The sequence below is a fragment of the Gambusia affinis genome, linkage group LG10, assembly GCF_019740435.1.
Source record: "Gambusia affinis linkage group LG10, SWU_Gaff_1.0, whole genome shotgun sequence".
Classification (NCBI taxonomy): Eukaryota; Metazoa; Chordata; class Actinopteri; order Cyprinodontiformes; family Poeciliidae; genus Gambusia; species Gambusia affinis.
Genome location: NC_057877.1, coordinates 8,788,676 through 8,801,842, shown reverse-complemented (window position 1 = coordinate 8,801,842; position 13,167 = coordinate 8,788,676). Strand labels below are relative to the sequence as shown.

The 13,167-nt window shown below is 39.1% G+C and overlaps 2 protein-coding genes and 1 long non-coding RNA gene across 3 annotated transcripts; 2 read left to right on the top strand and 1 right to left on the bottom strand.

Annotated features, from left to right (window-relative positions):
• Positions 1-686: 686 nt before the first annotated feature.
• LOC122838414 lies at positions 687-1,947 on the bottom strand. Its single transcript, XR_006371887.1, has 2 exons — positions 1,839-1,947; positions 687-1,051 (listed from the first exon to the last, which is right to left on the bottom strand). It is a non-coding gene; the product is annotated as an uncharacterized LOC122838414 (long non-coding RNA).
• Positions 1,948-4,414: 2,467 nt separating this feature from the next.
• LOC122838409 (cytochrome P450 2J4-like) lies at positions 4,415-11,395 on the top strand. The gene is made up of 9 exons (XM_044129040.1): positions 4,415-4,682; positions 5,388-5,550; positions 5,672-5,821; positions 5,954-6,114; positions 7,297-7,473; positions 8,330-8,468; positions 8,595-8,782; positions 9,294-9,435; positions 9,887-11,395. Exons 1-9 carry the CDS (start codon positions 4,482-4,484, stop codon positions 10,060-10,062), a joined length of 1,497 nt encoding a protein of 498 aa, XP_043984975.1. The 5' UTR covers positions 4,415-4,481; the 3' UTR covers positions 10,063-11,395.
• On the top strand, positions 11,394-12,340 carry LOC122838918 (cytochrome P450 2K4; the record flags this gene model as incomplete). The annotated part of the gene is made up of 2 exons (XM_044129967.1): positions 11,394-11,565; positions 12,165-12,340. Coding segments are annotated over 2 exons (348 nt in total), but the record flags the coding sequence as incomplete, so codon positions are not given.
• Positions 12,341-13,167: the final 827 nt, after the last annotated feature.

The following is a 13,167-nucleotide window of genomic DNA, read 5'->3' as shown; positions in this document are numbered from 1 at the left end:
GGAGCAAGCAGCTGCATCCTAGTCTTCTGGCTCTAACAGATACCTGTGAAATTCGGAGTGCCTCCCGGCCAAATCAAGTAATTTAGTTTAAGGAAAGATTATCTTCACAAACCTAATTCTGGTCTACTGCATTCAGCATTTTCCAAAGATTTAAGTCCTTGCTTTATCACATAAAATCCTGAACAGTTTTCTAATACTAAACAACACATTTTCATTGAAACAATTTCCATTTGGTTCAGATATTATCATAGACAGTACAATTTTCAAATACATTCAGCATTCACCCTTCTAAACTTAGATAATGCACTTTCATTATAAACTTGCTATTAATACTTAGAAAACTGTTAGTGATCTCAACATTCTATGTTGCATTTTAGTTTAAACCCTGCCAGATGTGGTTCTAAAAAACCTTTGATGCTCTGTGAGCCATACAGGCTTCTGCCCTGGAATAGATGCTAATTTCGTGGCTTCCTGAGCCCTGATAACAATACTAAAAGATCTCCTTTGATCTGCATCTAGTTCCTGACCTTTGACATTTACTCTGCTGGATAATTTAACTGTAAATTCTTCACAGAACATCTGTTTAAAACTAAGAAATTTATACAATATAGAATGTTCAAGATACCTTTTACACATGACATAAAATTAACTGTTTAAAGCATTAGAAATAATCATTTTTCTTAACAGTGGTTTTTCTATTGACACTTTAAACTACCAAACGTTATGATATGTAGTCAAATTCAGTGAATTATAAGGATTTCCTGCGCACAACCAATAAAAAAAACTGACATTTATGATTAGAAGACATCATCAGAGCAATTAAAACATTTTTAACACAGCACTGTTGTCCCAATGAGAAGAATGTGAAACACATGTCAGCGCGGCACAGCCAGGAGTCTGAACTCCGCGGGGGAATGAGTGAAGCCCATCACGCCCTCCAGGCTGGGCATTTCTCCAGGAACCGGAGCAAAGGTGAAGCGTTGCAGCAACACTGAAAAGAAGACGAAGAGCTCCATTTTGGCCAGGTGTTCCCCCAAACACATACGTTTACCTGCGTTGAGAAAGGGGACATGCTTGATCAGCACATGCCGTAGCATATTGTACATGTGCATTTAGTTTTGATGATAAGCTTAAAAGTGACGTCCGTGCGTCTTTTGGTTTTCTTAGGAAGGTGGCGATTGGATCTGGGGCAGACCCACGTAGAACTACGTTTATAACGTAAGTCAAAAATAATCTGCGGGACTCTGAAATTATTAATTGGTGACAATGATTCCCTCCATTTTATGCATTTAAAAACATGCTAAAAAATGTATTTCAGTTGTAAAAGAGCCGTTTAAGTACCAACTTGACTGTTTAACCCTTCAGTATTTAGTTTTGTTTCATCTGCAATGAAAATTTTCACATAAAAACATTTCTTTAAAACTTCAAACTTGACTCTTTTGTATCTGATTCGACCTCCAGTCCACTTTGAATAACAAATATCAACTGAATGTACAGACTGCTAAACTGGACTGGGCAGCAGGCAAGCTCAAAAACTGTGCTTTATCGCTTCTGTCGTGATTTTTTATCACAGATTTTAAAATGTTGCTCATCTAAGTTAGTTCATATGCCAAAAGAGAAAACAATTAATTAGCCTTTTTATCACTCAAATCAAAAGGTAACTTCAGTGTTGTACTCTTCTACGGTTTGTGGAGCAGACAGACAACCACACATGTCCAAGTTGAACATTTAATACTTAAATGTCCTCAAATAGGTTGGTAAAAAGAGGGAACTCTGGAGTGAATATTGCGCAGAAACACAGAGGAGAGCGAGCTTTAAACAGAAAACTTGCAACCAACCTGCTGAAAATGGCAAGAAAGCATCTCTCTTGACAAACTTGCCCTCTGAATCCAAGAAATGCTCGGGACTGAAGACATCTGGAGTCGCCCACTCATTCTTATCAATCTGTTGGAGGGGAGTATCATATGATCTCAGTAAGAACCAGAGAATCCTAAGCAGCTACATAAAGCAAATAGAAAGCTCTGAAAAATAGCAAGTGCGTGCAGAACCTCTATTTACATTATGCCAAAGTAAATAGAAAGAATGAACTTCAGCAAGGAAAGATTAAACACCAGATTGTGTTATGACAGCGAACATCTGGACGCACTTAAGATTTCGCAAGTTCATTGGGACGCGAAAACTAAACTAAATGAGTCACGTCAGGCTGGATAAGCATGATCGGCATTAATTAGTTCCTTTGGTAGCAAAACAAATATGAGCTGCAGATACACTGATCTATTATCTGCACACTTAACAAAAAGTCTAACAATTAGTCAATGATTACCAAGCCAACGTTGCTCCTTCTGTTACGGATAACAACCAAAAATGGAGTAATTTTCATAGGATCTTGAGTTTGAGTTTTACTCACTGCTGATCTTACAAGCACTCATATTGTAGCTACAAAATCCCCCGTTTAGCAGTAGGGGACGCAACGCAGAACCTTCCAGCATGCAACTTCACCTGATGACCTCTCACCCTATTTTACAACGTTCTACTTTTTCACAGTGTGACGATAAACCTTGTCTCCTGCACTTTTGATTTCCAGGTAAGCGTGTGTGTCTGGGGGAGCAGCTGGCCAGGATAGAGTTATTCCTCTTCTTCACCTCCCTCCTCCAGAGGTTTACGTTCTCAGCTCCACCTGGAGAGCAGCCCAGCTTGGAGTTCAAACTGGGAGCGACTCGCACTCCCAAGCCTTACCGCCTCTGTGCCACGCCTCGCTGAGCCTCGCTGAGCTGAGCTGAGCTGAACTGAGCTGAACTGAGCTGAGCACAGCCTTGGTCAAAGAAACAACTCTGTCAGCTGTCAATCCCCTGACCATTAAAATTGATCAGTGCAGTGTCTCTTTGTTATCAATAAAAGAGTGTTATATCTCTTAATGTAAAACCAGTTTAACAATTACAATTTGACCTGAAAATTTGTTGATTGAAAGGGATCATATTTTCTTGGTTTTACAAACAAATGGTGTTGCAGTGTGTCGTAATCACCTGAACATTTTTGTAGATTAATCAGCTCCAAAAAGCCTCAAACGTGCCATCTCACTCATTTCATTTATGCTGGGGCAAATAAATGCAACAAGCTCCTTTCACTCACAAATCTAGCGAGGTGACTGTCGCTTCTAAAGTTTCAGTATAAATAAAGCAAATGTTGCATTTGTGTCATTTCTGAAAAAGGACAATGCTTTTAAACGAACTTGGTTTGCACTCCACAAGTACCTGAGCATGTTACCCTGTAGCCAGAAACCTTTAGTGAGTTTTGCTTTGATGATTTCTTTTGTAACCTGAATCTCTAAATCCAGCATCGCTCTGATTTTTAGTCTTTGGCTCATATCCCAACATTATGCATCAATCCACACTCTCATTTTAAAATTTAGAAATCACATTTCATGTTTGGTCTCATATTTGGTCTGTGCAGAAAGATAAGTTTTTTTCTCAGTTGTGGATTTTTAAAATAAACTGAAACAAAGGACACTTCCTACCATTTCCTCTGTTTTCTAAGAAGAGGCACAGCCGGGGGCCGGAGAGCAGAGGGGGCGGAGGGACGGATCACTGAGGGCGTCTGAGTCCAAACAACAAGCAGCCGATTTAAACACAGCCATAGAAAACTCAACAACAGCCAACCAGTGAATCTAATTGATCGAAACAGCTTGAAATTTACATGAAAGATGCTTTATAAAGAGCTTAAGCTTCAACAGAGATGGAGGTGGTGGCGGGCAAACTGGGTGATAAGTGACCATAAGGAAGTTATATAACAGTTCCCCTCCTAGGACTCTCACGCAACAGGAAAAACATGTGGGAGCTGGCCCTGTTCCAGCTGGTTGCAGAGGGGGAAACTATGCAGCAGGCCATATTGTATGAAGATACAGCAGAGTCTGGACCATTTAAACAAAGCACTTTTTGACTAAGATTGAAGACAAGTTGTACAGGAGAATATTTAGCGATATTTAACAATTTTTCTCTTAAATTATTTACTTCAGTCTTTCATAGCACATGTATTAATCAAGTCAGAGGCAGATAACGAGTCACAGCATTAGCAAAAATTCATCTGTTTCTTTGTTTATGGATGAGCTTTAACACTCCACTCTTCCTAGTATGTCCATTACTTTGACTTTAAAAAGCAAGTTTTTTGTCTCAACATTTTCCCATCAATATCTACATGACTATTTGTTTTACCTGAACACAAATATAATTAGTATAAAAGGCAGCAGTGCACCAAGAACGTAGAACTTCAGATTACAGATCTGAGCAGAAACGTAGATGGTTGTTAAACCTTTTTATTACAGCTTTTATGTTCACAACCTTTTGCCTATTTGCAAAGTATGATGTGTTTACTCAACAGTTACTGATAAACAGAATGGTTAGATATAAACATTCAGAGATTCTTTTGTTTCATTCATAGCTCACCTCACAGAGCTGCACCTGTGTTAGCTGAGCACCGGTTGAACAATGGACGCTTTATACAGTCTCCTTGGCTTTGAGTGGCTGGACACCCGGAGTGTCTTGATATTTTTCTTTGTGTTTTTGGTGCTGAGCGATATCTTAAAGAACAGAAAACCAAAAAACTTTCCTCCAGGACCACAGGCTCTACCGTTTATTGGAGATCTTCATCGCATCAACCCTGCCAGACTTCACCTGCAGCTCACAGAGGTACAGCTAGAGTTCCCACATGGGCACAAATTTGATGTTCTTCCTCTTTTGTCCTTTGTTTTTTTTTTTAAACTTTCCTTATTCCTTAATGAACTCAACCTTGGTGATTTGTTAAGTGTCCAAACCTTTAAAAAATTTGTCTTTCATCACATTAAATTTATTGTACCATCAAACATTTTGTCTAATCAAATAAAGATAACTTGAGTAAACTGTTTACACTATCCTTGGATGGTTGGTGGTACTGGTGACTTACAGCAGTCTCTGACCACTGAGGGCTGGTGTGTGAGGTTGAACAGTTTCATATATTTATAGTCGTATTCACCATCATACATGCCTTGCGCTATAGAACCAACTTCCTCCGACTCCCATAAAGAAAGACAACGCTCCTTCAAAGTTAGGAATCAGTCTCTGCCTCAACTATTTTGGTGTTTTGCTCACTGTTGCTGGCCGGATTGGGGCAGCACTGAAGTGGTGTGGCTGTTTCCTGTGCTGCAAAATGAGGTGGTGAGTGCAGCAGGATAGATGGATGTCTGGGTTTCCCTACTGGTCTTATTACCCACGATGACCTGGCCTTGCATAAATGGGAGACAATGGATGGATAAGTTCACATAGTCCTGAATTTTGGACAAACAGTAATGTTCCTCAGGTAGTAACTATGTCTCAATGTCACTTTGTTGAAAATCGAAATCTATTGTCTGTGTTCAGTTTGCAGAAAAATATGGCAATGTTTTCAGTCTCCATGTCTTTGGAGGAAGGACGGTGATTGTTAACGGGTACAAACTTGTGAAAGAGGCACTTGTTGAAAAAGGAGAGGACTTCATGGATCGCCCCAGCATTCCATTGTCTTCTGAGCTTTTCAATAACCGAGGTACGGTGTCTCTTTACGTTCCTGTTGAAAATCTTTCTAAGTCCCTCTTTCATGTTAAGCAATATCATTTGTATCTGACTCCACAAACCTCAATGTTGACACAGTTTCCTATTTCTGAAAGGCATTGTGTTGTCTAATGGTAATCCGTGGAAAGTCCAGAGGAGGTTCGCTCTTCATACGCTGAGGAACTTTGGTCTGGGGAAGAAGACAATGGAGCGATACATCCAACAGGAGTGCCAGTATCTCACTGAGGCATTTGCTGATCAGCAAGGTACAAATTAAGCAAACAACTAAATAAACAAATATTCAATTATTGTCATTGCTGCAGTTTTTCAGTTTTTCAGTTTAATATGTTTATCATTCCTCACTTTTATTTAGCTTGCAAATTGTTATTATTTCAAAGGCAAGGCGTTTAATGCCCAGGCACTGATCAACTACGCCGTGTCCAACATCATCTGCTGTTTGGTCTTCGGGAGCCGATTTGAGTACAACGACAAGCAGTACCAGACTATCCTTCATCACTTTAATGAGTTTGTGCGCTTACAAGGAAGTTTTTTCATACAGGTCAGCCTTCTCTCCTAAAAACGTTTTTTACAAGCATTGATGATAAAAGTGAGCTGTACCCTAAGAGCAACAGAGGATTCTAAAAGTTAACTTTGTCTAAGATGGCCTGTCATTCTCAGTGCTGACCTTGCTGGTCCAAAACTTCCTCCAGCTGAACAAAAACAAAACTGAAGTTATTATTTTTGGTCCTAAAGAGGAGCAATCTAGAGTTATAGATCTAGAGTCAGTGCACAGCTTCAGTTATTACAACTAAAAACCAGCGATCAGCCCGAAATCTGGGAGTAGTGATGGACACTGACCTGAATATTCAGAGCCACATAAAGACAGTTACAAAGTCGGCCTTCTATAACCTGAAGAACATTTCCAGGATTAAAGGACTAATGTCTCAGCCAGATCTAGAGAAACTCATCCATGCGTTCATCTTCAGTCGTATTGATTATTGTAACAGCGTCTTCACAGGTCTGTCCAACTAATCAATCAAACAGCTGCAGCTGATCCAGAATGCTGCTGCTCGCGTTCTCACTAAAACCAGGAAGACAGAGCACATAACACCAGTTTTAATGTCCCTCCATTGGCTCCATGTCGCTCAAAGAATAGAGTTTAAAATACTGTTGTTAGTTTATAAATCACTGAATGGTTCAGCACCACAATACATTAAAGATCTGCGGCTGTTGTATCAACCTTCCAGACCTCTTAGGTCTTCTGGTTCTGGTTCTGCTCTGCATCCCCAGAACCAGAACCAAACGAGGAGAAGCGGCATTTAGCATCTATGCACCAAAAATCTGGAACAAACTTCCAGTAAACTGTAACAGCTGAAACACTGACTTCCTTTAAATCTCAACTAAAAACCCACTTGTTTAGAGTTGTATTTGAAACGTAAACAATTACAAATTTATTGAGGGAATCTGACTTGATGTTGTGTTTTTATTGTGGATTCTATGTTGCATTGTGTTTTTGTGTTTGATTTGATGTAAAGCACTTTGAAATGCCTTGCTGCTGAAATGTGCTATACAATTTGATTGATTGATAATGAAAAGCATACAGTCTATTTAAAACAAGAACAAGTGTTATCAAAACACATTTTAAAATGCTATTCTTATTAATTGCTATTAATTTATACCCATATTATGTTAGCATCAAAACAACTAACATTAAGAATGATGCTTCTTCTTTGCTTTTCAGATTTACAACACAATCCCCTCAGTAATGAAGTGGCTGCCTGGACCTCATCAACAAATCTTCAGTCTCATAAAGAAAGTAACTAAGTTTATAGAAATTCGGATCAAAGAACACAGAGAGAACCTTGACCCGGCATCTCCAAGAGACTACATCGACTCCTTCCTCATAGAGATGGGAGAGGTGAGGTTTGGGTTCCTTTATTCATTTCCTGAGATGTTTCATGTCTTGAGTATGTTTTAGCTTCGATTAGCCAAGAGTTACTTGAATTTTTTGAAGGGGTCTTGATCAGAAGTTCCCATCAGTTCCTGAAAGCCTCTCAAATGTTATTTTATCAATTTTCCATTTGTTATCTACAGAGCAGAACAGATCCTCTTATAGGGATGAACCACATCTACATTTACAGGAAAATAGCTTAATACACACAAAATGATGCTTTTGAACATAATTTTTAGAGTTCTTTAATGCCTTTCAAAATTATTATGCCCCTTTAGGTATTTCACATTTTGTCATCTGACAATCACAGACCTTCATGAACTTTATTGGCTTTTATGAGATTGACAAACACATGATAGAGCACAATTGCAAAGTAGCAGGGAAAAGATGAACGGACTTAAATTTATATTAAATGTCCTTTTGTTTTTCACTGAGAAAGTTGTGCTTGAATTTATATGTGACTCTTTGAGTCAATAGCTTGTAGAAACCCCCACTACAACTTGAAGTCTTGTGAAATCTCTTTACCAGCCTCACACATGTAAGAAAAATTTGGCCTGAGTTTTCTTTACAATGCAGCCTAAATTCAGTCAAATTTGATAAAGAGTGTCTGACAACATCAGTTTTCACATCTTGCTAGAGGGCCATATTCCTCATTTGGTGGCACACATGCTTCTGTACAAAGACATTAAAGCCTGCAGAAGTATAAAACTTGAAAACAACATTACAAAATCTGGCTAAGTAAGACATTGGAGGTGATTTAAAATGCTGGAGCAGCACTATAAATATAGTAAACATTTAAACGCCTCTCTCTGGTGTCTGTTAGAAAGAGGACAAAGATTCTGGTTTTGATCTCTTCAACTTGAGTGCTTGCACTCTGGATCTGTTTATTGCTGGAAGTGAAACTACAACCACCACGTTACACTGGGGGCTGCTGTACATGATCTACTACCCTGAGATTCAAGGTTCGTGCAAGACAAATATCTTAAACAAATCTTTTGCTGTTGTATGCATCTCCTCAAATCTTTGTATCATGTGTTTATCGGGAGAGATCATGTACATGATAGAAAAGCTTGTTTTAATGTCTACAGAGCGGGTCCAGGCTGAGATAGACGCCGTGATCGGTCCATCCAGGCAACCCGCTCTGTCCGACAGAGAGAACATGCCCTACACTGACGCCGTCATCCACGAGATACAGAGGATGGGGAACATCATCCCTCTGAATGTGGCCCGCATGACGACCAAAGACACCACCCTGGATAAATACTCTATTCCAAAGGTGTGTAACCCACATTATTTAATTTAGAGCATAGATTGGGTATTAAAATTATATATCAGATGTAAAAAACATGATATTTCTACCAAACAACAAGATTTGTGAGGGTGCCTACATCTCTGTGAAATGAGTGATTGTTGCGATCCAAAAGTTGTGGATTAAGGTCAAATTTTCGTCCTGCCAAATGTTAATGTGAAGGTGCTAAACCCCAATTTTCCTACATTTTGCCTATCAGTCTATGAATCTGTGTGTTCGTGAAACCCATGAGGTAAACATGGTCCACTTGGGAACATTAACTGGGTGCCATGACTAGAAAACTGTTCTTTAAATTTAGTCTGTTTGCCTCTTACATTATGGAGGTAACTAAGAAATATGGCAAATGACAGTGAACCAAAAAAGCTTATTGTATAGAAGGGAACATCATCATAAGCTTTACTCTGTAGGAAGCTAGTTAGAACCCTGTAAATAACAGTAAAGCACTGAGAAGAACAATTTTTTATGTTCTTTTTTTAAGGGAACCATGGTCATGGCGACGCTTCACTCTGTCCTCCATGATGAGTCCATGTGGGAGACGCCACACACCTTCAACCCTCAGCACTTTCTGGACCAGGACGGTAAATTTAGGAAGAGGGAAGCCTTCATGCCTTTTTCTGCAGGTAAGTTTTTGTCTGATAAAGGAAACCTTTATAAAATGTTAAACAGCTTAAATTCCTGTCAGATTCAAGACAGGACTACAAAATTCAACGACTTTCAGTCATCGGTAAAATTAAGACTTTGCTTATGCCTTGGCAATAACAAACCTGTATTAGAAGTGCAATCTGCACTGATGAGTCCCTACGATCAGCAGTCACTATAAGGCAATGTTTTGCTGGCGTGTCAAGAAAAAAACCTTTTCTGTTCTTCCATCACAAACATAAATATACAGAGTTTGTGTTTAGTGTTTCCCTACTATTAAGCACGAAAGAGGGTTTTGGCATTTAAAATTTAAACATGATGGCATATTCTCAATCCAATCATAGAGCTTCTCTCCAGCCTCTGGAGGAACCAAACAGAGTTACATCATATAATAAGATTACAGTGGAAAAATGAGGTGTTGTGTGTCCTCAGGTAAACGTGTGTGTCTCGGGGAGCAGCTGGCCAGGATGGAGCTGTTCCTCTTCTTCACCTCCCTCCTCCAGAGGTTCAAGTTCTCACCTCCTCCAGGAGAGAAGCCCAGTCTGGAGTACAAACTGGGAGGAACTCATTGTCCCAAACCTTACCGCCTCTGTGCCGCACAACGCTAAACCATCAGAAGTGTTGACAGAACCTCCTGCATCCATTACACTGTCCCTGAAATCAAAGGACTCAGTGGCAGCTGTGTCTTGAATCCTATTTGTATTGCAGCTATGAAGATATCAAAACTTTAATCTGCTGCTTTTGTGAAAGTTAGACTATAAGTCAATAAAACTAAATGATTGTTGATACTTTTCAAAAAATTGTGTAGCAATATGTTTGTGTAAGTTGTTGAAATAAACTAAATGAACTAAATGGCCATATTTTAATGTAAAAGGCATTTAAGCTTTCTGTGGAACCTCATGTGTTGCTTGAATTTGTTCAACAAATGACAAAATGACAAACCTGCTGGTGGGGAATAGATCAAAATTAAACCTTGCTTTGAAAGCCATTTCTGGATGACGAGCCTAATTAGAAAACACGCAGACAAGATAGCTAAATATGTAAAATGGAAATTAACAGATGCAAAGCATCTTTTTGGTCAATATTTTCATTGGAGCATGATAGTGGCCTGTACTGCATTCATAGACGTTTAGATAAAGTTGTTAAATTTGTGGTGAATATGTGACTGTTTTGCATAACATGGCAGCTGCTGACTGAGAACAGGATTGACTTTTATTTAAAGAATCCATTCTGCTAACTTCTAAGATATTTCATTGTCAGTGTTAGGGATGCCTCATATTGTGTAATTGTGAATCTTACCTGTTTAAATCGATTTCTGTCGGCTGTGATTCGTGTTTGCTCAGAGATTCAATGTTTTTAATGCGATGTCCACTTCCTTACAAAGAAGCACGTTATGTGTTTACATAAGGTATGATAAATCACTCAAATGACCAACAGCTCTCAGGATTGTTTTTAATGCCTTATTAATGTCTGATTCACATGGAGAGACCAATCTCCCCATGAATGATCTCTTGGCGGTCTCCTTCCTCACTACAAAAGGAGCATGATGGGTTGTTTAAAGGAACATGCCGTGACTCTATCTCCCCCATTGTTAGATCATCTGATTTTGTAAAACAGTCCAGGTCCCCATTAATACCTCATCAGCTCCAACAGCAGTCATCATATAGTGTTCATGGCATCCATTAAAACTTGAATCTACCCAATGGCTCTGAATCTGCCTCTCTGTCCCCTTTGGTTGACAGGCACTAGCAAAGTGTACCTAATAAAGTGGCCAGTAAGCATTGATGCATAAACTGCATAAACTGTTGGAAAAAAAACTATTGAACGTGTGAAATAAATAAATTCAGTGCGGCTCACAATGTCTTCTCAGCGACATAAACAAACGTATTGGCAGGCATATAAAACTGTTTTTGGAAACATTTAGGTATGACTAAAACGTAGGAGTGTATTTGCTGTGTTTTTTCCTCAGGGCACCTTGATATTAGCTCCACTTCACTCTGTCCTCCATGATGAGTCCATGTGGGAGACGCCACACACCTTCAACCCTCAACACTTCCTGGACCAGGATGGTAAATTTAGGAAGAGAGACGCCTTCATGCCTTTTTCTGCAGGTTGGTAGACTGTTACAGCCTGTTAAAATTCACTTTATTTCTACTTGAGTCTTCGTAAAACGATAATCAGCTTGATTGCATAATATGTATTTGTCCTTATTAAAAAAAAAATAAAAATGGAACAATTCAATCAGCGATCAATAAAACTAGCTCAAATTTTCTTGAGTTAATAGCTACTGAAAAGTTATAGGATAACTAGATTTTTCTTTGCTTGGTTTAAATAAGTTGCAGACAGAAATTAATGAACCTGTAGCGTAACTAACGTGTTTTTGGGACAATTTTGTTATGATTGTGCTCCTGTGTTTGCTTGCTTTCTGTTAGGTTGAAGATAAATAAAAGCCAACAAATTGCCACTGATGGCGCTCTTTGCTATGTACAGGAGATAAAGAGCTGACACTGATCTGTCCAGAATAAAGTGTGGCCATGTGAATAACTCCAGTAACGCGCTCAAATGGTCATTTTATTCAACCTGGTGTATCACATACAATAGAGAAATAAGCATTATAGGCAAACAACACATTAAACCAAACTGGAGCAATCCTGACGGTCTTTAGTACATCACAGTTGTGCAGCAATGGCGTTGTGTTGTGCATCCTCAGGTAAGCGTGTGTGTCTCGGGGAGCAGCTGGCCAGGATGGAGCTGTTCCTCTTCTTCACCTCCCTCCTCCAGAGGTTCACGTTCTCACCTCCTCCAGGAGAGAAGCCCAGTCTGGAGTACAAACTGGGAGCCACTCATTATCCCAAACCTTACCGCCTCTGTATCGCGCAACGCTAAACGCAACAGAAGTGTTGACAGAACCTCCTGCACCCATTACACTGTCCCTGAAATCAAAGGTCTCAGTGGCAGCTGTGTCTTAAAACCTATTGGTATTGCAGCAGTTAACATATCAAATTGTTTAGAAATAAAGTTGTCCAAATTGTTGATGCTAGAAATGAACGGTGTGACTTAAATTGCTATATTTTAATCTAAAACACATTTCATCCTGCTGTGGAATATTTTGTTAAAATTTTTAACCTGTTGTAGGGAAGCAAATCAATAACCTGTTAAGTTCTGTTGGTTGTGATTCATGTCCATTTAATATTTTTTTTTTTTACAGTGGAATGTTTTTGATGTAATATTCACTTTCTTAAAAAAAAAAAGCATGGAATGTATTTAAGCGAGAAGATGTAAAAGACGACGCAAAAGGCCAAAGGAACAGCTTTGACATGATCGCATGTGATGAAATCATAACTTTCATGTTTTATCATTATTCACAAATGTTTATAATCACTTGACTTCAGTACTTTTCCAATTCTGGGATCAACAAAGTACATCTAGTCTTAAATGAAAAGCTCCGGTTTGACCTCTGTCTTTAAAATCAGCATATCTCCTGATAAGCTTTGGAGAAAAGTTGTTGTGAAAGCAGCTGGATATTTTCAGCTTCTGAGGAAATGTAAAAGTTTTGGAGATAAGATAGAGCTGATCTACCACTGGGAGAAATGTCACTGATAAGTGCCAGTGGGGCAAAAGTAAAGCTGAATGACAGGGCAGGAATCAGTCAATAAAAAGTAAATAAAGCAGATGCAGAACTGCTCACAACCCTTGAGCTTTTCCACATGTTG

Coding starts and splice junctions, on each gene's coding strand:
- LOC122838409 (XM_044129040.1), top strand. CDS start 4,482: ATGGACGCTTTATACAGTCTCCTTGGCTTTGAGTGGCTGGACACCCGG. Junction 4,683..5,387: donor TTCACCTGCAGCTCACAGAG/GTACAGCTAGAG, acceptor GTCTGTGTTCAG/TTTGCAGAAAAATATGGCAA. Junction 9,436..9,886: donor CTTCATGCCTTTTTCTGCAG/GTAAGTTTTTGT, acceptor GTGTGTCCTCAG/GTAAACGTGTGTGTCTCGGG.